The sequence below is a fragment of the Myotis myotis genome, unplaced genomic scaffold (genome assembly GCF_014108235.1).
Source record: "Myotis myotis isolate mMyoMyo1 unplaced genomic scaffold, mMyoMyo1.p scaffold_m19_p_15, whole genome shotgun sequence".
NCBI lineage: Eukaryota > Metazoa > Chordata > Mammalia > Chiroptera > Vespertilionidae > Myotis > Myotis myotis.
Window position 1 is genome coordinate 47,277,759 of NW_023416319.1, and position 25,422 is coordinate 47,303,180.

The 25,422-nt window shown below is 49.6% G+C and overlaps 2 protein-coding genes across 10 annotated transcripts in view; both read right to left on the reverse strand.

Annotated features, from left to right (window-relative positions):
- DLG5 (discs large MAGUK scaffold protein 5) overlaps positions 1-7,276 on the reverse strand; it is a 108,757-nt gene extending 101,481 nt beyond the window's left edge. For 5 of the 8 annotated variants that reach the window (XM_036337233.1, XM_036337234.1, XM_036337232.1 and 2 more), the window contains exon 1: positions 6,784-7,275. In XM_036337233.1, the coding sequence (XP_036193126.1) occupies positions 6,784-7,087 (304 nt within the window). In that variant the 5' untranslated portion in view covers positions 7,088-7,275. Of the gene's footprint in view, positions 1-6,783 lie in introns of all 8 variants that reach the window. The other 3 variants (XM_036337228.1, XM_036337227.1, XM_036337225.1) reach the window with 1 other exon arrangement.
- An 11,388-nt stretch (positions 7,277-18,664) lies between these two features.
- Positions 18,665-25,422, reverse strand: part of POLR3A (RNA polymerase III subunit A) — a 66,212-nt gene continuing 59,454 nt past the window's right edge. The window contains exon 31 of one of the 2 annotated variants that reach the window (XM_036337237.1): positions 18,665-19,148. In XM_036337237.1, coding sequence (XP_036193130.1) covers positions 19,132-19,148 — 17 coding nt within the window. In that variant the 3' untranslated portion in view covers positions 18,665-19,131. The remainder of the gene's footprint in view (positions 19,149-25,422) is intronic. The other variant, XR_004972251.1, reaches the window with a different exon arrangement.

Sequence of the window (25,422 nt, forward strand, 5' to 3'; positions counted from 1 at the left end):
AGGAGCTGCCCCTTGATGTTCAGTGTGCTCCCACAGCCAACCTCCCATGGCCGACCAAACTCCTGCAGCCCCTCCCCCTGGCTGGCCAACCTCCTGCAGTCCTGAACAGCCCCAATCACTGGCCAGGTCAAGGGACCCCACCTGTGCACAAATTCATTCACTGGGCCTCTAGTGTGAAATAAGCATCAAGGTCAACAGTCACCTCCCAATTACCCAACAAGGGTTTAGATCTGGATGACTGACATGAAACATTCCAAACAACTCTGTTTAGTTTAAAAGGTTTCTGTAGCACTTTCATGAAACTCTCCCAAAAAGATCAACAGAGACACACAATTTAGAGATAAGCAACCTGCCTCAGGTAAAAGATGGAAAAAAGATGCAATATCCCAACTCAATTCACCTTAAAATTCCTGCTGCACAGACTGACAGCAGCTCAGCCCTCTTGCTCTATGTGGCTCCCATCTTCCCGAAGTTACAGGAAATTACTGAAGAGCCCTCACACTGGCCTGTAGAATATATAGGTAGTTGGAAATGAGGTAGAATTAAAAAAAAAAAAAACAAAAAAAAAAAAACAAAACTATGACAAAATATTTCTCTGCTGCTTACTTTTTCAGGAAATAGAAAGCCAGGGTATCAAAAATCATTCAACACTAAGTAAGAAAACAGCAATCATGGTACAGAGCTGGAAGAAGCCTCAGAAATCCAGTCCAACCCTATCACCAAGCCTCCTTGGACCTAATGCCTCCTTGGAAGTGCTGAAGATCCCACAGGACTGAGCCCGTCCTCAGTCATGCTAAACTTCTGGTTTTCCCGTTGTACTGAAAACACACACATATACACACAGAACACAAGGGCCAGGTAGTTAAAAAGCTCATCCAATGTCAAGATATTGCAAAGTTAGGAACAGATACCATCCAAGCCTCTTTCGAGGACACCGAGCTGACATTCAAGTTCCAAGTGCAGAAAGGGGAGGGCTCTCTAATCCTACAAAAGGCTCCATATGGCTCCTGGCAGCCAGCCCCACAATGCCAGTACCTGATGGGTGACCTTGGGAACTTCAGACACCAAAGTCACACCACCTGCTTCCATCACAGACATACTGTGGGTGGTGACATCTGTGTGTGCATCTGGGACTCACTGTAGCCTTCCTGCACTCCCACAGCCTTCTGCCACTGTGAAGTCACCATTTAAATGATTGCCAGGGGGAGAGGGAGGGTGGAGGTGAAGAGGGCATAGAGGGAATAAATGCTGGTGGGAAAAATACAATAAAATAAAAAATAAATCTTCACATATTTCTGAAGAGGATCGGGTCTTACTCAGGATCACACCACACATTGTACACACAGCTGACTAGTCATCCACTCAATAGAAATCTACCGAACACCTATCTTGGGCCAGGCTCTATTCCAGGCATTAGGAACAGAACAGCAAACTCAGCTCATGGAGATGACACTCTACTCTCGGTGACCCACAGCCACACTTAAAGCATCCCTGCCATCTGTTCAGCACAGTTTACAAGGAACTTCCCATAACCCTCAGAAATATCAGGAGAATCCTGGGTTTCTGGTTCTAAGGCTGGTTCTGGGCTGTATTGCTCACCACAGTAACAAATGTTCCCCCTTTTTTCTTACCACGGAGTGTCAAATAGCATAGTGAAGTAGTTATTGTTTTATTTTGTAGAGTAAGCTCAGAAAGGTTAAATGCCTTGCTCAAAGCCTAAAACCCGTTGAAGTCTGCCCACCTCCCCACCAGCTGTTTTGCCTGCACAACATCCTTCCCGCTCTTCTTCCTTTGGAGAACTGCTTCCCCCCACTCTAAAGAACCAACCACAGCATCCCGCCACCCAACCCTATTGGTTGGGTCCACTGCTGGGCCAAGCTTAGTCCTCTAGCCCTGGCCACAAGGCCTGGGCCTCATACGGACACATGACCCTTGTCAGGCCAATTGAAGTCCTGCCAGGAGACTTTTCTGCCTGGACTAACTGGATAGAGCTCCCTTCCTTCTCTGGTCAGGGGCTGTGAAGATGGAAGCCCAGAGGCTGGGGACCACGTTCTAGGAAAAGAGTGCGGCATTCAGGATCAAGCACCCAAGCACCAGTTTCCCCAATCCATCCCAAGGTTTTGAAATATCATATAATAAATTTCTCTTTTCTGCCTAATACAGTTTGGGCTAGTTTCTGTCGCTTGCAAGAGGCACCCTGATCTAAACCAGAGAGAGAGAAATAAAATCTGCCTTTCTCTTAGAAAAGTCCTCTCAATCACTACTTCCGAGTTCCTCCACCTCTTCCTCTCACATAACACGATTAAAAGAAAAACTACACTGGTTGGAACTTTCATTTATGTCACTGTCCCTGCTGACCCTCCAGGGCAAAGTAGATGAAGAAAAGGTGGCTGGTACCTGAGTGAGTAGGGAGAGAACAAAAGGCCCAGGTAACCTCTAATGAATAATAAATAATCCACACCTGACTATCAGCAGCCACCTGCACCTGTCCTGCTGGAAAAACCTGGCAGGGTTATCCCTTTAAGAAAAATTCCTCCAGCTCTAACTTCTGACAAGTGCACAATGCCTGAATTCCAAGAGACGTCCAAACCCCTCGCTGGGCTAGCCATCGTGGTCCTGCAGATTAGCTCTGCGTCCCCTGCGCTACACGGGCTGGCCTGATTCTGCAACCTGAACACACACTGCTCCTCTCCAGCTATGCCCACCACCCAGAACATCCTCCTTTCCTTCTGCGTGTCCTAAGTCCCCCTTCAACACCCAGCTCAGGCTCCAGTCCCTCCGGGAAGCCTCCCCCAGCATCCCCAGCAGCTGCTGCTGTCTCCATTCTCTTCACTCTGGTGAAGCCAAATCAGCCAGCTCACTAGGAAACTAAAGATGAGGCATCGAGGGGAAGAGAAGAAACATCCAGCTCGGAGCACACACTACAGGGAGCATGTCAAACTTGCAGCCCGCGGGCCACATGCCTCGTGTATTTGGCCCGTGTTAGCCTTTGAGTTTGACTTGCTTGCAGTACAGGGACCAGCGGCAATCACCAAACTCGGCCACTTCTGCCCCACAAGGGAGGCCTGCCGCGGGGAGCCCTCCACAGTGAGGGAATTAGAGCCCCTAGGTGTGGAGGAGAGTATTTGGGAAAGCATGTCGCATCCAGAGCTTTAAAAGGAGGAAAAGGCCTGCTTGTATTGTATCACTCAATTGATCTGTCTCATAATGTCACTCTCCTGAGTGTCCCATTCCCCCAACGAGGCAGTGAGCTGCAGGCTGGAATTACATCCTACGCACCCCTGTCTCTAGCTACACCCTCTGGCCTCGCCTGGACCAAGCACAGAGCCAGGCACTGCAGTCCTCTCCGATCACATTCGGCCCTCCCAGTGGCTGAGGCAGGCAGTGTAGTACCCTTAGCCCCATCTCACAGATGAACACACTGAGGCTCACAGCCAGGAAGGCCCTCACTCCAGGAACAGACAGTCAATGTTCCTCAAGTGAGAAAACCCAGATGTTAGTAACTGAATTCAAAGGTGGGGGGAGGGGGGGAGACTGTGTGGGTTCCACGTGAACAAACACGATCCTGGTACAACTGTGGAGAAACCCTCCAGGCTGAGCCACTCAGAGGGAGACAACAGCTCTCTCCTGGCTCTACCATCCGCGGGGGCAGAGACATCACTTCCTCCTTGCAGACCCATCCACAGGGACAAGGAAAGGCTGCATGAGCCCAGGGGTCCCCAATACAGGAAGTTCCTGCCATTACAGAGGGAAGGCCAAATCAGATAATAGGAAAAGGTGTCCCCATCACAGAATCAGGAACTGCTTCACCTTGACTCCAGCTCCTCTTTGCCCTGCAACTTCTGTCCTGTCTTCACACTCAGGGATGGGGGCACAGAACCCCGCATAACGCAGGAAGGCATCACTCATCTCACTGGGGTTGCCACAGGGTTAACTGAGATACTAAAGCAGGCAGTGAGATGCCGTATGCTGAACAGCAATGTACTGTCTATCTTGATATAGGAGTCCCCCTGCCACCCGAAATAAAACAGCACTGTATTTTCTTAGCCACTTTCATACTCCAAGCCTAAACATGGTGGGTTATAAATGTCCGGGGCTCTAACTGAGCATGAGCAGAACAGATGGGTTTGCTATGCTCACCTGCCCGGCTTCCTCCCAGTTCCAGGGCCCAGGTGGGGGGCTGCCAGACATTGTCTGCCTGCAGCACAGCAAACTCCCACAGCAAACAAGTGCCAGGCAGGGGATGGGCACTCTGGGCCAAGGAAGCCCTTAACTGGGTGGTGGCAGCACCTCCAATATAGAGACGGTGACAAAGGGACCTTCCCCTGACGCTTTGGATCCTTACAAAGCCGACTGCTTCCTCTCAGGATCCCACAAGGGCCTTGCTCTAAGGCCGACCCGTGGACCTGCGTGCAGAGTGGAACTGCTGGGAGAGCAAGAATACAGAACACAGTACTGGATTCCCCTGACTTTGGCTCCCTGGGGCTGAGACGGGTACATCCCCCACCCCTCAACCGCTTTTATGCACTGAGCTTTGCCCCATAAGGGCTCCCTGGCTAAAAGAAAAAAAAGTTGGAAAACCACTGCACAGAATGTCATCCTTTACACAGATCCCAACACTCTACTGCGGCGGTTCTCAACCTGTGGGTCGCGACCCCTCTGGCGGTCGAACGACCCTTTCACAGGGGTCGCCTAAGACCATCCTGCACATCAGATATTTACATTACGATTCATAACAGTAGCAACATTACAGTTATGAAGTAGCAACGAAAACAATTTTATGGTTGGGTCACAACATGAGGAACTGTATTTAAAGGGCCAGAAGGCTGAGAACCACTGTTCCACTTGCACATCATGTCACTTCTCCCCCGGAAGCTCTAGGTGGCATCTCGTCACACCAAATGCTACCCTATATTTTTTCTAAAGTATTAACTAAAATAACTTAACTTGCCCTTGAAAGTTATTTTTCTGAGGATTCCATGACCCTCTACAAGGCTATAGAACTCTGCATTGTAGTAAAAGGAGGGTCTGAAATCACTACCCTTGGACATAAAATCCAAACTCTCTTTCATTCCTTCCTCACAGGTTGGGAGCAGCTCCTAGAACTTTGGTCCCATGAGGCCCCATCGTCTCCACCAGGCAAGGCAAAGGGGGGACCTAAGTAATGGCAATTCACCCCTCTGCGCCAGATACTACGGCTAGCACCGATTCAAACACACCCCAGCAGGACTTGACTCTGCACTCCGACTTCTTGGATTCCGCGATAAACCTGCTCCTTCAAAGACAGATAAATGGAAAGACAGGCAGAAAGATAAAAGCAATTTAAAAGAAAAAAAAATTACCGAATGAGATTTCCCTCTGTCCTTATCCTTCTTGGCATCTTCAAAAACACCATTCCAAGAGAGGGCTGGGTTTGCCCAGAAACTCAGATATGATCATAATTGGGGGACAGAACACAGGTTTGAGGGGTGTAAATGCTAGAGAGTCAGCAACCCAGAGTGGAGACAAAAGGGCCACCAATAAAACGATATGCTGTGTGGCCAGCCATTTAGTCCCTCTGTATGTCAGTTCCCTTCACTAGAAAAGGTTGAGGTCCAGAGGGCCAGTGTACATCAGAGCTGTTACCGAGAACAGCTTATAAAATCATCCCCTTAATAAGCGAGGCATTTAACAGCCTTGTAAACGGGTCTCCTCAGCCTTGGGCCTACAAGTTGCTAAGGGCAGTCTTTTGGTCCTTTCGATTCACTCTTAACACAAGGAGAAGACATAGAAACGGTAGCACTTACCGCTTCCTGGCTCCGAACAAGTTAAATAAAACAGTAGGTCACAACTGGAAACTACTTTGGGCATTTTAACCACTCCAAGCCAGAGTTTTCTCTCTGGCAAGGTAAGAATAATAGCTCACATAGTAACAAACGCGATAAACCAGTGTCCCTACCACAACAGTAGGTGCCTAATAAATGCTCGTTCTCTTCCTTCCTCACTGCTACTACACCTTCCTGGAGCTTCCTTGTCTGAAATGCTGGCTTTCCACACTCCCCAAGCAGGCCAGTCCAGGCCTACCACTTGTCACAAATTCCCAGCATAACCCCACACACGTGAAAACTCACAAATCCGTCACCCACCACCCAAGGGAACCAGCACCAGCCTTCGCTGTCGCACAGCTCAGCACTCACGGAGGGATCTGAGCCCCAGCAGCCACTACTAGGATTTTCCCATGGTGCAATGCAACTTCCCCAACTTTTCCGGGCCCACAGTTTCCAAAGAAACCTAGCAGGCATTGTGCACAATCAACCACAAGTTTGGGCTAGCAAACGGCTTGCGCGCTGGGCAGAGGGAGCGGAGAGAGCCAGAAAGAGAAAGGGCACCAGTGGTCCCGAAACCAGGGGGCAGGGACCAAAAGTCGGGAATCGGGGTCCTGGCCCCGGTCCCAGTCTTCTTGCCTGTTTCCTGAACTAAAGGCGAACAGAGGCTCTCCAAGGACCGGTGGGTGGTGAGGAGCCTCCGAAATGGGGCCGACAGACACCCCTCCGCGGTCCCCAGGAGGCTGGCCCTGTTGGACCCGGTGGTCTCGGGAGGACGCTTGCAGCCCTGGCCCCCGAGTCCAGGCCTGCCATGCGGGCATTGTTCCCGGCCCGGGAGGAGGTGTGAAGCGGGGTCCCCGCAGCTAAAGGGGGGAGGCTGTCCCCGCGGCCCGCGCCAGGTAGAGCCGTGGCCCTCGGAGGGGCCGGAGGGAGAGGTGGTGGCAGGCGGGCCGCCGGGCCGGGCGGGTCGCACACTCACCGGCGCCCTCGGCGGGCTGCGGCGGCCCGACGACGCCGTTCAGGTAGAGAATGGGCAGCAGGTGGGGCTGTGTCTTCTCCAGCGCCGCCCGCAGGTCCGGGAAGTGGTCTCGCTCCTTGGTCAGCAGCAGCTGGAGCAGCAGCTCCGCCTTGGAGCCGCCCGCCTCCGCGTCCAGCCGCCGCCGCTCGCCCGGGCTCAGCGCGCCCGCGGCCTCGAGCAGCCCGAGCACGGCCTCCACCTCCGTCATGGCCTGGGCCAGGCTCTGCTGACACTGGGCGAGCAGCTCCCGGCGCTGCGGCTCCATGGCGGCGCGCCCGCCCGCCGGGCGGCTCCGGCTCCCGAGCGCCCGCTGCAGCCTAGCGCGCCGGGGCCCGGGGGGCGGCGGGGGCCATGCGCGGGGGCGCGGGCGGCGGGCCCGGCGACGGGCGGCGCTCAGCGGCAGCCGCCTCCCGGGCTCAGGAGCGCAGCCATGTTGGCTGCGGCGGCGGCGGGACTGGAGGAGGAGGAGGAGGAGGAGGAGGAGGAGGAGGAGACGGAGGAGGAGGAGGAGAAGGAGGCGGAGGTGGAGACGGCGGCCGGGGCGCGCCCGAGGCCGGGCTCCAACGGGCATGCTCCCTCCCCCGCGCGCCGCCGCCGCTCCCTCTGCCCCGCGAGAGAACTCGCCCGACACCCCGGCTCGGCCCTCCCCAAACCAGCTCCCACCTCCCAGGCCCCCGACGGCTCAGGCTCGGCCCGGCGCGTGCGCCCCCGCCGGTCCCCCACCCTGTCCCCTGCTCCGGGCCCTCTGGCCGGCCCCGAGGGGTGGGCAAGGGAAGGGGTGCTCGCCCCCCCGACGGCTCAATCGCCTCCCCTAGTCCCCCAAGCCCAGGTGCCGCAGGGTGTGAGAGACACGGATTTAGGGGCCACGCCCGAAGCCGCAGGAACCCCCGCCGCTTGGGCCAGGCACATGGCCATGCCTCATACAACTGGAGACCCCCTCAAACAAAAAACCCTGACCCCGATGCAGGGTCTCCTAATATGAGAACTCCAAAATAAAGCCTGGAGACAACTGAGGGTGAATGGGCACCCCTAAACTTGGACATCTCCAAATTAAGACCCCCACTGAGTCTGTGAGAGTTCCCCGCTTCCAAAGAGCACTTATATAGAGACTTTCCCAATCTAATCCCCCAAATTTCGGTTCATCAGGATCTTTCTCCTCACCCCCATTTGAGATGGGTTGGTCCCCAGAGTCTAACGGGGTTTGGATGTGGGGAAGGGGAGGGCATGTGTTCCTGGATGAGGAAGAAGGCCTTGGGGGTCTGCTGTAGAGCCATTAATCTTTTGGGCAACAGAGGTGCTCTCCCTGCTAGATGCCACCCCCAGATTCTAGCTCCTCTGGGGAAGAGGCAAAGCAGTGAGCTATGGAAACCTTGCCGCTGTGATGCCCTCAGTGAGGGTCTGAGGTCCTGCTCCAAGTGTCTTCTGCCTCCCAGTACAGTCCTTTGTAAGCACATGCATACCACTAACTTCAGAGGACAAGGTCCTTAGAAGCTGGAACCCCACTTGCTTGCTCTCAGTCTCCTCACCACACTGGTGTACAGTGGGATCCCAGGGCCACTGCAACCAGGGGTCCTGAGCCTTGGGTTCATAAGCTTCAGAGTGTCAGGGAAGCTTTTAAAGTTATCTGAACTTTTCTGTGGGTAGTTACGTATATTTCTAGGAGAGAGGTCTTAGCTTTGATCAAACTTTTTAAGGGTCCCCTGACCCCAGATGGACTCCGAAATGGCAGAAGGAAACTATTTTAAGCTGCCTCCCTGCTCAGACTCTGGGCTGCTGTGGCTGAGCAAGGCTCCAGGAGAGGAGAGGCTCGTGCACAGGGCACAGTGCCTGGAGTCCAGACAGGCTCCTTGGCTCCTGCCTCCCCCTCCTGCCCCTGAGAGAGGGTTCCCCCTTCTGGCCACGACTTCCCTTTCAGCAGCCACAGAGCCTAAATCATCCCCAGAGGCACCCATCCTTCCAGACACACCTGGACCTCTGTTCTTAAATGGATTAACTGGAAATCTAGGGGGTGGAGGGAAGGTGAAAGGATGGGGGGGGGGGTGGTGTTGAGACTAATTTGGTTTATGGTTAGAACCAACAGTAAGTCCCCATCCAAGGCAAAGGGTCCCTGGGGCAGGAGGGGCAGCAGGGAGGCACCGTCCCCAGTAACCCCGAAAAGGAAGGTGAGGAGCGTGTGTGTTGTCCCTGGAAGCCTTCCCAGGAAGCCAACGCTGAGGAAGTCCATTTGCTAAGAGTGCTTTCTCCCAGGGGCTGCGCAGTGATGGACACTACTTTCAACAAACCCTTTATTGGGAACTCTGGGGCTTTATGCAAAACATAAATTCTGGAGGAAATAGTTTACTTTAGGGATATATTCAACTTTAAGGTCCCTTGAACCGGTGATTTTGGTATGACCTTGAATTCCTGTCGCATTTTATACCCTTCAGGGCACCTTTCCACACACTGCATTCTTTGTGCCCTGTTCTGGGTTGAATTGTGCTCCCCCTCTCCCCCTAAAAATGATACGTTCAAATCCTAAGTCCCAGTACCTGTGAATTTGACCTTATTTGGAAATAAAACCTTTGCAGATGTAATAATGCTAAAATGAGGTCATAGATTATGATAGGCCTTTATCCAATGACTGGTGTTCTTGTAGGAAGAAGGGAATTTGGATTCAGGCACACACAGGGGAACCACATGAGGATGGAGGCAGAGGTTGGACCACTGAGGAATGCTGGCAACCACCACGCATGGAGAGAGGCCTGGACCAGATTCTCCCTCAGAGCCCCCAGAAGGAACCCACCTGCGAAATCGGGGGGTTTGGACTTTTGGCCTCCAGAACTGAGAAAAGTTCATTTCTGCTGATTTAAGCCCCGTGCAGTTCATGGTCATTGGTTATGGCAGCCCCAGGAACTGAACACAGTCTCATCACATGGGGGAGGTATGAAGGACAGAGATGGGCGTCTAATTTTACAAATCCCCCTGTCACATCACTCTTTCACTAAGAATGTCTCTGTAGATTTACCCTTCTTTTCTGCTTCCTTCTGCTCTTAGGAAAAGAGGGTCTCTCTTCCTTGAGAATAGCCTTCCCACACTCTGGATACAACCCCTGTACCCTATGCACACTCACACACACAGACTCTCACACACACAAACACACATTCATTCATTCATACACACACTCACTTTCATACATTCACACACACTCTTGCCGGAAGCCGGTCCATCCTTGCTGCTTGACACAGTAGTTGCAGGGAAGAAACATCTGCACAGCTTATGTTTTAAGGGACCTGGTGTATATGGCATACTGTTCTTAATATGTTTGCTCCCTTTCTTAGCGCTATGTGTTTTAACTAAGGTCACCTCTCCGAGAAAGGTTGTTTCCCCGGGTGAGGATTTTTTCCTGGAGTTAGGGATTAACAGGACTAAGGAAGAGAATAAATCAGTGAAACCCATTAGTGTTACAGAAATACCATGTACTACTTATGAAGAACTTGGACTAAGACTGTTGGCAATAAGTTTGGGACTTGTTGGGCCCACATCCCCAGGGGTCTGCCCACCAGGGAAAGCACCAAAGCCTATACCCCTGGAGACTCACCGACACAGGGCAGTCCCAGGGAAGGCAAGCTGCAAGGCTGGGAGGACATAACCTTTACTGGGTAGGATAATCTCTTCAGTCACTTCTTTGTAGTTTATCAGTAGAGCAGTAACTTTGGAATAGCCCTTATAATGGAACACGGAGATTCACCTAGACAGGATTAAACTCAACAGAACTAGATTAACAAACGCCCTAACCTTGGGAATAGAATGGATAGGACTAAAATCAACTGGTATAAATACAGATGTAACAGGACAATAAAGAACCGAACCTGGCTGGAGAACCTGGCAAAAGAACCTCGCTATGCTGATCAACTGAACGCTGTCTCTGTGTCATTCCTTCTTCGCCGACTCTGTCCACACCTTTGGGAACCCCTGGACCTGTTGGGGTTGGACCCCAACATAACCCTTTGATTCAGAGCCCTTTCTCCACATTTCAACTTAGATGCTCCCTGTGTTAGGAAGCCAGCCATGCCTTACCAGCCTCCTCTCAAAAGATCTAGATGTCTCTGCTCCTTGCTCCCATTGCAACTTCTTACCTCCCCTTTATTAACACTGATCAGTGTATATTGTTAAAATAGTTCACTTCTCTATAGCCCTCTAGTAGACAGAACAGCCCCCCAAAGGTGTCCATGCCCTGGTCCCCATAATCTGCGACTATGAAATATGTCATATGACTAAAGAAACTGCAGATGCGATTAAAGTTACAGACTGAAGGAGGGAGACTGTCCTGGGTTATCCAGGTGGATCCAGTATAATTGCATGAGGCCTTAAAAGCAGAGAATTTCTCAAGCTGGAAGCAGTAGAAGCAGAAGTCAGTGAGAGTCCAAGCAGAGAAGGGCTTGACTTGCTCTGAGAGGCAGGAACCCACAGGCAAGGACCAGAGAGAGGTGCTAGGAGCGAAGGCATCCGCAGCTAACAGCCAGCAAGGAAACAGAGACTTCAGTCCTACAGTGTAAGGAGCTGGGTTCTGCCAACAGCCGAGCGAGCCTGGAAGTGGATTCTTCCCACAGACCAAGGAGAGCTCAGCGGGTCAGCACCTTAATTTCAGCCTTGTGAGACCCTGAGCAGCCCAGCCAACTGCACCTCTGACCTACAGGGCTAGGAGGTCCTAAATGTAGGTCGTTTTAAAGCTCTATGTTGGTGGGAATTTTGTTATGGCAGCAAGAGAAGACTAGCAATCCCCAAAGACTAAGCTCTGCAGGGACAGGAGCGATAGTAACTGGTCCACTGTCAAACCCCCAGTGCCCACCATAGCGCCTGTCACTTGGTGAGCACTCCAACCCGTTAGGTGGAGGAAGGGAAACCTCCTCTCCCACCAGGACTGGCTTTGGGGCGAATTACTTAAGACATCTTTGAAAAACAGAATCCAGTCCTCCACCAGCGATCGGGGGTGGGAGGGGGGTGAAGAGAGTGCAGGGGTGGGGGGCCGTTTTCAACCGAGGATGCCTAAGAAACTGGGCCTCCTCTGCAGGCTGAGTGACCTGGGCCCCAGGGGCCTCTGATCCTGGAGTTTATGTTTCTAACGGAAAAGCAACCGTTGTCCTGCTGCTTAGCTCCACATGTGCAGTTCCTCTGACAGTAAGCAAAGCAGTCTGCAAGAGTGTGTGCACATGTGAGTACATGTGTGCACATGTGAGCATGCATGTGCACCACAACAAAGTGTGAGAGCATATGGGCAGGAGTGGGCCTGTGCAATGTGAGTGTGGGTGTCTGTGAGCACAAACTGTGTTACTTAAGAATACTTGGGCCCTGGACGGTTTGGCTCAGTGGATAGAGCATCAGCCTGTAGACTGAAGGGTGCCAGGTTCGATTGCAGTTAAGGGCACATTCTTTGGTTGCAGGCTCCTGGCCCTGGTTGGGGTGCATGTGGGAGGCAAACAATTGATGTACATCGATGTTTCTCTCTCTTTCTCTGTCTCTCCCTTCGCTCCCTTTCCCTTCCACTCTGTCTAAAAATCATTGGAAAAATATCCTCAGTGAGGATTAAAAAATAATAATAATTTTTAAAAAAGAAATGGAAGAAACAAACAAACAAAGAATACTTGGATGTTTGTGAGTGAGGAAGCAATTCTTTCTAGGGTGGTTCCCCATCCTACCCTGGACATTGCAGGTTGCCCAACATTCGAGATGTGACATTGAAAAGGATTTTGTTTTTTTTGTTCACTCATCTGCTGACGGGCACTTGGGCTGTTTCCAGATCTTAGCTATTGTAAATTATGCTGCTATGAACATAGGGGTGCGTATATTCTTTCAAATTAGTGTTTTGGGTTTCTTCGGATATATTCCCAGAAATGGGATCACTGGGTCAAAAGGCAGTTCCTTTTTTTTTTTTTTTTTTTTTTTTGAGGAAACTCCATACTGTTTTCCGCAATGGCTGCACCAGTCTGCATTCCCACCAACAGTGCACGAGGGTGGCTTTTTCTCCACATCCTCACCAGCACTTGTTGTTTGTTTATTTAATAACTGTGGTACACAGTGGAATACTACTGGGATATTAAAAAAAAAAAAAGAAAGAAAGAAAAAGGGAGTCCTAGCTGGTTGGTTCAGTGGATAGAGCATTGGCCAGGCAAGGGCACATGCCTGGGTTGTGGGCTCAATCCCCAGTGGGGTGCGTGCAAGAGGTAGCTGATCAATGATTCTCTCTCATCATTTGCATTTCTATCTCTCTCTCCCTCTTCTTTCCTCTCTGAAATCAATAAAAATTTATTTAAAAAAATAAAATACTTTTTTAAAGGGTATCTTACCTTTTGCAGCAGCATGAATGGACCTGGATAGTATTATGCTAAGTGAAATAAGCCAGTCAGAGAAAGACAAATACCATATGATAACACTTATATGTGGAATCTAATGAACAAAATAATTTAACAAACAAAATAGAAACAGAAGTATAGGTACATAGAACAGAGTGACAGTTGCCAGAGGGGAGGTGGGGTTGGCGGCTGGGTGAAAAAAAGGTGAAGGGATTAAGCAAAATTCATATATATATCAATCACAGAGACACAGACAACAGTATGGTGATAGCCAGAGGGGAAGGGAGGTGGGGGAGCTGAAAGAGGGCAAAGGGGGGATAAATGGCATGGAAAGAGACTTGACTTTGGGTGCATGGTGCAGTGTGCCCAGGATGTTTTGTTGATTGTACGCTTGAAACCTGTATGGTTTGGTGAACCAATGTCACCCCAATAAATTCAATTTAAAAAACTAAAAGAATAAAAATAAAAGAAGAGTTCCTTAAAACAATGAACTCCTCCAGGATACTGAAAATGAAGTACTATTTATGAAAATGCCATGTTTCCCACAACTGTTTCAGGCTGCTATGCCAATGAAATGAACCATACCTGTTTAGAAAAAAATTAGTTTACACTTGGCTATTGGTAGCTTCTCAAATCGTGAAGACATTTTTCTTCTGGACTACTTTTGTTCTTAGTTCAGGAATAGCCCAGAGGCAAATGCCCTAAGATTTTAAAGCAGGACATCTGAGAGGGCTCATATCCAGTGATGAATCTTGCTCAGAGTACCCAGACAGGGGAAAATTCTGAGTTCAGAAATTCAAAGCATTTGGGAACCTTAAAATGGATTAATTAATGATTAATAAATAATTAACTAATTATTGAATGCCTACTGTGAACCAGGCACCAGGCGAGGCCCTAGGGCAGTATCCCACCTCCTTTTATCAATGAAGAGCCAAGGAATTGCCCAAAGCCACACAGAAGTGGGGCAAAGATTTACACTCATCACCTAAATTCGTTGCTCTTTGTCCTGGAGTGAGGCCCTCCTTTGGAATCCTCAATTTCAGTCTTCATTCCTTCTGGATACCACCCAAACTGTCTGCAGCAACACTGCGAGGCTTACACCCAGCTCCTCCTCCCTCCCGCCCCCCATTAAAACACTCCCAAGGTATAGCTCTTCTACAGAAACCAGTTGGAAGCCATATTTGGAAAGGATCTGATACTAACTGATCACTTGCTGGTTACTTCTCCCAAAGGGTTGGTAGTTTGACAACAGTGAGGCTGAACCTCAGGTCTGAGCAGCCATCTGGATTAACCCTACTGGGTCAGGACTGGCCACATAGTCTCAATCCATGCTCCATCCATTCTTCAGACCACAGTGCTACTTCCTCAAGAGTCTTCGCAAGCTCCCCATTGCCTGCGGGTCCACATGCAGCTCCTTGGGTAGATATCCAAGGCTTTCTGTCTGCTAACTTTGTCTCCTCACCTCCTCAGTGCTCCAGTAACCTACCCACTCTGCCCTCCCCTTGGGAGCCCGCTCCTTCTGGCTCCCCTGCACCTACCTGTACAACCCCCTCGAATGCTTTGGGGCCAGGAACCACTCCTGCTGACTTTACCTGTCCCTCCCCAGAACTAGAGATGTGCTTACACCTTGAATCTCTCTCCCTCATTGCCATTATTCATTTCTTTGCATTGTTCATAAGTTTCCCTGGGATGTATTTCGCCACCCACTGGGGACAGTGGCCTAGCACTGCTCTTTCTCTCAGATCCCTCGCAATGTGGCTAGGATAGTGAAGGCCTAGAGTGGGCACTTCAGAAATACTTGCGATGGGAAGAACCCAGGCAAGGGGAAGTGGGGCAAAGCAGATCTCGTCTCCTCGAGGCCTCAGTTTAAAGGTCTTTTCTTCAGAAGCCCACCTGTCCTGGTGTCTCCCCAAATGTTCACAGTTGGGTTCTATTCCCTCTGAGCAGCCATTTTTCCTCCTGGCACTCATCACACTTTACCTTATTTCTTATGTGACTGTGTTGAGTGCCTGTCTCCCACTGACTAGAAGCTCCACTGAGCACCTATCCAGTTGACCTCTGCATCCCAGCATCCAGTCTCAAAACTACCTGTTGGAAGAACAGATTAGAGAAAGAGAGGACATACCTGCCTCTGGTGCCTATAATTGCGCTCAGGAGCTCCCTAATGGAGCACTTCATCTCTCTAGTCTAGACCAGACTCGGTCTGGAAGGACCCGTATCTATGGGGTTGCTACAACTCTAGCCACAGAGCAAACTGGCGGTTCCCTTTTCCTGAGTGTTAAGTGCATGCCAGGCGCTGTACTGAAGGCTTCCCCCGCAGCATCATGCCCAGAGGTACGACCATCAGCTCCGTTTTACAGATGAGGGACCTGAGGCTCAACACTCCTACCCCTCCAAGCCCCGCTGGCTGTGGTGTCTCCCATCTTTCAGGGGAGAGGATCTGAAGTGCAGGGAGTGGCCCAGGAGCCTCAGAGATCTTTTGAAAATGCACCAAAGCTACCCCTGCCCTCAAGGGAATGAAACCCAGCTGCTGGAGAACAAACTGGAAACCAACAGGGGTCCTGTCTGTGCAGACACAAGTAAAGTCGATGCAAACGGGTCCGTGGGCCTGGTCAAGCCAGAAACAGCATGTTAGAATGGACAGTGCTTGGGGACTCTGGTTTGGGTTAGTCAGAAACCCATCTGTGCCCAATCCTTGCAGGGCATTCAAAGTTCTTTAACCCACTCTCTCAATTGTCTCTCCCCTCCACAGAGTGGCGAGTGGCGGTACCGATGCCGCAAGTCCACATGGAGCTCAGGGAAGCAGCCCGCTCAGGCCCACGAAGGTGGGAAGTGATGGAATCAGGGGTAGCATCAGCAGCCTTAGCAGCAACTCAGGTGTGGGCACGGCCAAACCTCATTTGTGCAGATGTAGCAGCTGGAGGAACAGCTGCGGGTGAAACGCTGGCCTCCAGCGTCCAGCTGGGAGCCACCAGCTTTCCTGGGACGCTCCTTGGTGGGAAAGCCCCGCCAAGGCTGTTCCCCATGCCAACAGCCTTCAGTCAGAGCACACCCCAAGTCCTCCCCTTTTCTACCATAAAACTTGACCACCCCACTAGCCACTGAAAAGCAAGCCATAGTGGCTGGCTCCCTTGCTCTGAACTCAGAATAGAGAGCCTTCGCTTATTTTCCTGTGGGCGATCTTCATTTATTTCCACACCTCCTCATTGTCTAATTGCTTTGTGACTCAGTTTTCTTACCTGTAAAATAGGGTAATAACTCTGGGCATAAATCTTTGGGAAGAAAACTGCTTTGGATTGTGGGGGAGCTTCGTAATGTTACCCCCTCCCTGGGTCACCTCTGATCTCAATCCAGCTGCCACATAACCGACGTCCCTCTTGTTCTTAGCACACCTGAGTATATCCACATGTCCAGCCCCTTCTTTCTTCTCAAGAGAGGACCCTAAAGCACAGGCAGGGAAAGTGCCTGTGGAGGCCTCTGAGAAACCAGTATGTCTCCAGTGTCTCCCCACGGGCTCCCAGACTCCAAAAGCAAGTACATGAGCCTATCAGGAACTCCACAGGTGTCGGCGTATACACATGGTGAAACGAAGCAGGCTCCAGAGAGCGAAACGCACCCAGGAGTGAGTTACCAGGAGCCACGGCAGCATCCCAACCGGCGCAGGTTAGTCGTGGCCTGTACGGAACTCTGCCCTCTGCATGCACGTTCCCTCCTTGGTTTCAGGGCGCCCCTCACAGCCTCCAACCATCTTTCATTCAAGGAGGCTGGCCGGCTCCAGAGAGGTCCCTTCGCCTTTTCTGAGGTCAGCTTCACCCAAGGCTGCCCCACCTTCTCACTGTCAGACAAAAGCGAGAACACAATGGTCACAGTTACCATTCTTTTTAGCACCCCGCGGTGCACTATTTTAATAGCTTTGCATGTCAACTATTAATCCTCAGAACAACTCTCAAAGTGTGTACCATTATGAGCAGATCCACTTCACAAACAGGGATGTCACAGAGAGTCAGGTGATTGCCCAAGGTCACATGACTAGCAAGAACAGCGATGAAAAACCACCCCTAGAGCTGAACTCTTCCCGCCTCACTGCACCGCCTCTGAATGTTTTCAGGTTAACACAGATGCTCATAGAAGAATCTTTGGGGTGTTTCAAAGTTGGGAGCAAGATTTATTGACGTTTCAGAAAAATGCTGGGTTCTATCTCATTCGTTTCTGGTTCACTCTGGATCCACAAACATTCGCTAACCAGCAAGAAGTTGGAGAGGACAGAAATGAATAAGGCCTTCTCTACCTCGGCGGGTCCAGCACTTCCCTGGGCATGAAGAGGCCGCCCTGCTAGTCCTCCCCCCAATCACGCCAAGGCCTCCCAGGTGGTGGGCTGTGTCTCACGTTCAGAAGAGAAGAGGGCAGGGTGTATGTGTCACTGGACAATACATGGGACACCAGAGGGCTGAATTTGACATCCGGATTCTTGGGTCCCTGACCAGACCTGTGAAGCCAGGCCCTCCAGTGCAGCCGCCTGAGAACCTGCACCCCAGATGACTCTAACCCAGCCGTGGGCAAACTACGGCCCGCGCTGTTCTATCCGGCCCGCGGAGCTGAAAGAGCGGAGGGTTCTCTTGCTCTCCCCTCTGCTCCTTCACCAGCAGCAGTGTTAACATGTATTAGTTCACACAAACACTCCATCCATGCCTTTGTTCTGGCCCTCCGGTCCAGTTTAAGAACCCATTGTGGCCCTCGAGTCAAAAAGTTTGCCCACCCCTGCTCTAACTCATAGTCTGGGAGACAGTGACCCCAGACCTGGGATTCTCTGAAGTCCCTTTCTAGGGACAGTCAATGCAGCCTGTATTTTAAGCTGGAAGAGCTGCACACCGACCTGTGCCCTGCATCGGGCCCTAAGCAACAATCCCCAGTGCTCGGTGGAGAGGGGACAGAGCCGTGGGAAGGCTCCTCTGGGCCCCCAGGTGGATGCTCCTTTAGCCTTACCTGATTAGGACCCAGGCCCTGAAGGCGCGGGGCCAGATGAGGCCAGTTGGTGGAGACCTGTCTGCCCCCCACTGCACTCTGAGCTGCAGGAGCAAAGAGGCCAGGTTTGTGCATTTTTATTGGTTAACTCCCTCCTGTCACCCTCTCCCTCCCTCTGACACTGGGACTTTCAGTAATTGTCAGCTGAATGAATAAATTAATGACAGAGGGAGACAGACGTGCTAACAGCTAACAGTAATTCGAGCAGAACGGAGTAAGTGCTAAATGGTGGTGGGATGAGTCATTACTGCTGACAGGGAAGGAAGAGGGAAGAGGCATTCATCCTCTCTCCCCTGAGCTGTCAAAACAGACTCAACTGCCTCCCTTCCTGTCTCCCCCACACTGGGAGAAAGCAGAATACGCATGCCCGGAGGAGGTTAGATTAACTCCAAAACAAACATCCACATGGCCACCCCCTCTCCCACCCCAGAGTAAGAAGTAGAACCTGGCCAGAACCCCAGAAGCCTCCTGCGTCCCCCTCCATGACAGCCCGTCACCCCCTCTCCCCTCCTCCAAGCTCTGTGCTGAGTCTGCTGTGGCCCATTTTCTTGCCTCTTTTTGTAGATTGGCCATGAACGTATGCGTCGCTAGATAACGCATTGTCTAGAGTTGCCCGGTTGGGATTTTCTATGACTGCAGTTTCTTCTGTGGCCTGCAACATGATTTTTTGGAGGGTTGCCCGTGTAGATGCTTTGGTGGTAGTTCATGCCTGCTCATTGCTGCTCATTCGGCTCTGTTATGTGAACACCCCTCATCCAATAACCTGGTGGTTATTGGAATTGTGTCCAGGCCCCGGTGATCACTAACAATGCTGCTGTGTGTGACTCCTAGTCCCTGGCGCAGGTCCGCTGCTGGGTTCTTACGCTGCTTCATGGTGCGGTTCCTTCCATCTCGCTCCCCGCTCTTCTGCAGGAGGCTCGGCTGCTTAAACTCCCTTTGGCTACTCGAGCGCCAGCATTCACGTCGACATCCCAGCTAAGTAGGAGGAGAGAAAAAGAACGTTCATCACTCTTTTTGAATACACTTTCAGAAAATTGTACAGGACACTTCCTCTTATATCCCAGTGGCCAGATTTAATCTCATGGACACAACTACCTGCACCTGATCCTAGAAAATGTAGCCTTTATTCTTGGCGCCCTTAGTTCCCCCTAAGACCTGGGAGTTCTGTCATTTAAAGACGAGACAATGGATCTGTAGGACAATGACCACTCTCTGCCATAGCTGTCCTTGCTCAGAAGAGAATTTCCAAGCAATTCTGCCTAATATTCTCACTACACAAACGTACACGCATTACATATCCCACAACACAAATGCTGGTGAGTCATAGGCATATTTTAACAGGCCAAGGCCTTAAACATTGATAAGTATATTCACATCGTCGTTCAACTAGTCTCCAGAACTCCAAATGCAGCCGTCGCATCTACATTTCAGCTAGCAAAAAGGAGAAAAGAAAAAGAAGGTTTCATCACTCTTTCTGAATTCACTTTCAGAAAATTCTGCAACACTGCTCACCTCGGAAACTGTGGTGCCCACATGGCCGTGTTAAAGTGAGTTTTCCCCAGTCTTTCATCTTCCAAACCTGAAACTAAACCCATTAAGGGCAACGCCTCCTTTCCCTGCTTCCCCCGCCCCTGGCATCTACCCTTCTACTTTCTGCGTCTATGAATTTGACTGCTCTAGGTACCGCATATAAGTGGAATCATATACTATTTGTCTTTTTCTGACTGAGGTATTTCATAAACGCCTCAAGGTTCATCCCTATTGTAGCATGTGATAGGGTTCCCTTCCTTTCTAAGGCTGAATAATATTCCATTATATGTAGAGACCACATTTCATTTGTCCATTCACCCCTCAGTGGACACACTGAGTTGCTTCCACCTCTTGACTTTGTGCTATGAACATGAGTGCACAAATAACTCTTCAAGACCATACTCTCAATTCTTTGGGGTGTATGACCAGAATCATAGGGGTATTTGCTTGGTCAATGGTAATCCTATGTGTAATATTTTGAGGAAGCTCATATTGCTTTCCACAGTGGCTGCACCATTTTATGTATCCACCTACAGCGCATGGCGGTTCCCACGTCTCCATAGCATAACCACACTTATATTTTCTGTTTTTTTATTTTGTTTTTATAGTCATCATCTTGAGTGTGTGGTGTTTTACTTTTTGAAAATTCTTGCTAAAAAACAAACCAAAAAAAAGCTCGGCCAGTGTGGCTCAGTAGTTGGGGCACATGTGTCCCAGGTCAGGGTACATGCCTGGACTGTGGGCTCGATCCCCAGTGGGGGGCATGCAGGAGGCAACCAATCAATGATTCACTCTCATCATTGGTATTTTTTTCTCTCCCTTCCTCTCTGAAATCAATAAAAATATGTATTTTTTAAATTAAAAATAAAAACTCTTGCTAAATGAACTCAGACCCTGACATATCAGTGTTTATGGAGTGAATGAATGGATGAATGAATGATGAATTTGACCACAACTGGATGAGGTAGTTTTGGTTTCCAGGATATGTTCTATGAAGAAATAGTTTCTAATAGGTCGGTGTCTTGTCCAAGGTCAAAAATTTGAACTGCAAGCCCACACACCCTGTACAGAACAGTTTTCGTCTGAGCTCTAGGGTTTGTTCCTGCCTGCCAGGCTCCAAAGGCCCACCTTCAACCCTCCTGGTGAGCAGCTCCTGTGGGTGAGGGCGAGGCAGCTCCTTCCTAGAGTCTCCTCTCCCGTCTGGTTCCATCTTGCACAAGGAGAACAAATCCAAGAAAAAGAAACCTGCTGGCTTGCAAAATCCAATTACCCCAAGCTGCGCCCCCCTGGGTGGGGGGCCCATGAGGCATGCTCTGTGGCTGAGGAGTGGGCATAAGCCCAGCTAGCTCTCCCCTCCCACCCAGCTCTCAGTAGGGCAGAGCGAGTCCAGTCGCAGTTCAGCAACACTCCCAGGCCCACTTGAAAGCTGAAGCAAGTGACTGCCACTGCAGGGCAGGGTGAGAACTCCTCCGGATGCCTGCAGGCTTATGCTGGGCTGACTCACTTCCTCACCTTAATTCTCCCCTAATACCTTCCCTTTCTCCGCAGCTTTACTCCCAGCACCACTGTCTGCGTGTGGAATGTCTGGGGAAGCTGAGCAGGTGGGTCGGCTGCGCTGTCTGCCCAGATATTACAGGCCTGACCATGACTGGGAGAGAGGATGTGGGGGGCGAGAGTGGGGAGGCGAAGTAAAGCCAGATTGTCTGCTAGCTCTGAAGTGCAACCTAACCCCTCAGCCAGTTTGATTCTGCAAGCCTGAGCACACGTCATCACCTCCAGGCAGGAGTCCTGAGGGCCGGGAGCAGCTGGAGGATGGAGCAGAGGATGGAGAGGAGCAGAGGAAAGGGTGGGGAGCCATAGGGTTCCAGACACTTCCATCCCATGCTGCCTTCCCTGGGGAAGCTCTCACGTGCCATCCCCGGGGGAACAGGGCTGCATCCTGAAGGTCAAATTTAAAGGTTATGTTATGTGTGTAGGTTTCCTGGACAAGTCAGAAGAGGTCTTGCTACTAGCCTGGGTCTGCCTATTTGAGGAAGTACCACTATTCCTCTCACCTATGTTCTTTCCTTCCCTGTCTACTACTAAACCACTCTTTTAGGATCCTGGATTCTTCATCTCTATCTCCTTAGCGTTGCTTCCTGAATCTACCTGCCTCAGCGTGTACATTGTAAGAGAGAAATTAGAGCAACGTTTTAATTTTTTTTAAAGTAATTCATTCATATAGCTCAGAGTCAAATAGTGGTGGAATACAGGAAAAAAGAGCCCTCTCCCTCATCTATACTCCTTCAGTTTTTATGACTCATTCTTTTGGCGTTTATCACAATTCCCTAAATAATGTAGTTGTATTACTACTTCATGATTTTTCAGTTTTAGGCACTACTGATTGTCTTTCTCATTCCAACAGCCCACTCACACTTCCTGGCCCCCATCCTCCCAACATAGCCATGTAGTAATTTGGTTAGAACAACAGTGTTAGAGCAACAGACAGTGTTTACATTATTACCACCAGGTAAACACTATTTCCATGTGTTTACACAATAAGCCCTGGGATGGACTATGATTACTTCTCTTTTCATGCACATGTTTTTGTTTCCCCTGGAGTTAATAATTATTGCCCCTGCCCCATTCACTTAGTTTTCTTCGTACTCAATGCCAGATTCTTCCAGTTATTGAACTCTCCCCTCAGTACATTCAGATGACAGTCCACCAGTTTTATTTTATTGAAGACATCTCTCCTGGAGCTTTCTGAACTAGTTTGATTTAGGCTGGCTGCCCTCTAGGCTTGTTGCATTGTGTTCAACCTGCAATCTATCCACTAATATCCTGGGGGATTCTCTCCTGTGTCAGGTTCCTGATGTCTGTGTTTTCTTGGTTTAATACTTTATTTTGGAGAAACACATCCTCCAGCATCTTCATGAGTCCATGAAAAAGATATTTTAAATCTCAAATGACTAAAAATGTCTTTTTCTACTTTCAAACTTAATTGATAGTTTGGTTGGGTATAAAATTTGAAGTTGGGGATAATTTTCCTTCAGAATTTTGAAAGCATTGCTTAAGTGTCTTCTAACTTCCAGTGCTTCTATTAGACAGTCAAGACATTCTAATTCCTGACCTGTTCCCCAATCCATTGGGAAACTTGTAGAACCTCCTGTTTGTTTTCCGTGTTCTGAATTATAGTGACTTGTCTTGATGTATGTCTATTTTCATCCATTCTGTCAGCCACTCAATGGACCCTTTTAATCTGTTCTTCAGTTTTGAAAAAATTTCTATTGTACTTCTTTGATCATTTCCTCCACCCCATTTTCTCTGTTTTTGTTTGTTTGTTTTTAGTTTTTTTTTTTCTGGAACTCCTATTATTTGGAAGGTGAGCCTCCTGGAGAAGCCCTCTGATTTTCTTATCGATTCTCTCCAACTTTCCATGTCTTTTTATTACTTTCTAGGAGATTTCCTCAATTTTCTCTTCTAATACTTCTATTGAGTTTTTTTGGGGGGAGGGGATATTTTTTATTTTTAAGAGCTCCTTTTGCCTTTTTTTCAATATATTTTATTGATTTGTTTTAAGAGAAGAAGGGAGAGGAAGAGAGAGAGAGAGAAACATCGATGTGGGAGAGAAACATCGATGGGTTGCCTCTCACATGCACCCTGACCAAGGATCAAACCCACAACCTGAGCATGTGCCTTGACTAAGAATCAAACTGGTAACCTTTTGGTGCATGGGACAACACTTCACCAACTGAACCACACTGGCCAGGGCCCCTTTGCCTTTTCTTTTCTTTTTAAAAAAATATATATTTATTGATTTCAGAGAGGAAGGGAGAGGGAGAGAGAGATATAGAAACATCAATGATGAGAGAACATCATTGATTGACTTCCTCCTGCATTGCCCCTTACTGGGGATTTGAACCTGCAACTCAGGCATGTGCCCTTGACCAGAATTGAACCTGGGACCCTTCAGTCCACAGGCCGATGCTCTATCCACTGAGCCAAACTAGCTAGGGCCCCTTTTGCCTTTTGAATGTTCTGCCTTTAATAAACAATGATATTATACTCTTGTTTCAGCTTATATGACATGTATAATATCACTCTAAGGATATTAATGATAAGTTTTTTGTTTTAAGATTTTTTTCTTCTCCCTGACTAAGCCATATTCTTCAAGTATTTTTGTGGCTGCTGTCTTTTTTTTTAATGTCTGCCTTTCATGTTAGATATTTTTGTCAGATGTCTAATGATGTTGGTTTTCTGAATGGAAGCACTAAAGAGCTGATTGGAAACTCTGAGCATATGGCTGGAGCTTTTCGATTGGCTGAGCCATTTCATTGGTGAAGCTGTTACCAGCATCGTTAGGTCTTTGCTGGGTGGGGAGCGAGTCAGATTCCCCAAGCACACTTTTATTCAGCCCCTGGAGTGGCAGTGTCCTGGGTGCTGAGTGCATGAGCAGGCTGGAGCTCCGCATTACCGCTGTAAATGTTTGCTTAATCCCGTGCTCTCAGTACAGAGCCCTATGACTAGCTCAGCTAGTAGTCCCTCCTCTAGAGACTGTCTGGTTTAATTTCTCACGGGGATAAATGTTTAGTTTTCCACTAATTATCTAGGTGATAGAATAGGAGAGGCCATGTGGGATGTCTAATTTCTTCCTAAATTTTTAAACGATTTTCTTGCCAAAGTCTCATATATCAACCAGGTGGGGAACCCTCCTGTTTGGAGCCCTCCTGGGACTTGAAGAACATTCAAAGATCAGGATAGAAGAGACCTACAGTCAGAAGATCAAGGTTATAAGCTGCCATTTATTCACTGGGTAGCCGCTGGTCACTCCTGGAGAAGGAGACATTGTGATTGTCAAATCAACCTCTTGGGGAGGCTGGTGACTTAGAGCCAGGTGGAGCTGGCCCATTGGGATGTTGTTTTTTATAAATTAGGAAAAGATGCTTGTTCTTCCTAACTGGTCCACAGCTTGGACCAGAGTCCCTGCTCAGGCCCTTGGCACAGCCCCCTGTGCAAACACAAGTAGCAGTATATACAGCACGATTGTTTGAGGCCCTGAGGCAGCACCGCTGGGAGCCTGGGTTCATGGATCAGGACAGTGAGGCATGTTGGTGAAGGAGTTTGCCTGAGGTCATAGAGGGCCAAGGCAAGCTTAGAGCCCAGCAGAAGGAGGCCTGCCTAGCCGTTTTGGCTCAGTAGATAGATTGTCGGCCTGTGAACTGAAGGGTCCCAGGTTCAATTCTGGTCAAGGGCACATGCCTAGGTTGCGGGCTCAATCCCCAGTGGGGCGTGCAGGAGCAGCCAATCAATGATTCTCTCTTATCATTGATGTTTCTATCTCCCTCTCCCTTCCTCTCTGAAATCAATAAAAAATACATTTTTTAAAAATCTTTAAAATAAAATGTAGACCTGAGCCCAACTGGTATGGCTCAGTGGTTGAGCGTCAACCTATGAACATGGAGGTCATGGTTCAATTCCCACTCAGGGCACATGACCGGGTTTCAGGCTCTATCCCTAGTGTGGGGTGTGCAGGAGGCAGCCGATCAATGCTTCTCTCTCATCAGTGATGTTTCTATTTGTCTCTCCCTCTCCCTTCCTCTCTGAAATCAGTAAAAATATATTAAAATGTAGACCTGATATTTCTTTAGTTGTGGTGAGATTGTATGTTACTCATGCTGCAGGGCCACACTGGGAAGCACCAGTGTCAGTCAGGAGGTGGGGGTGGGAGAGTGGGGGG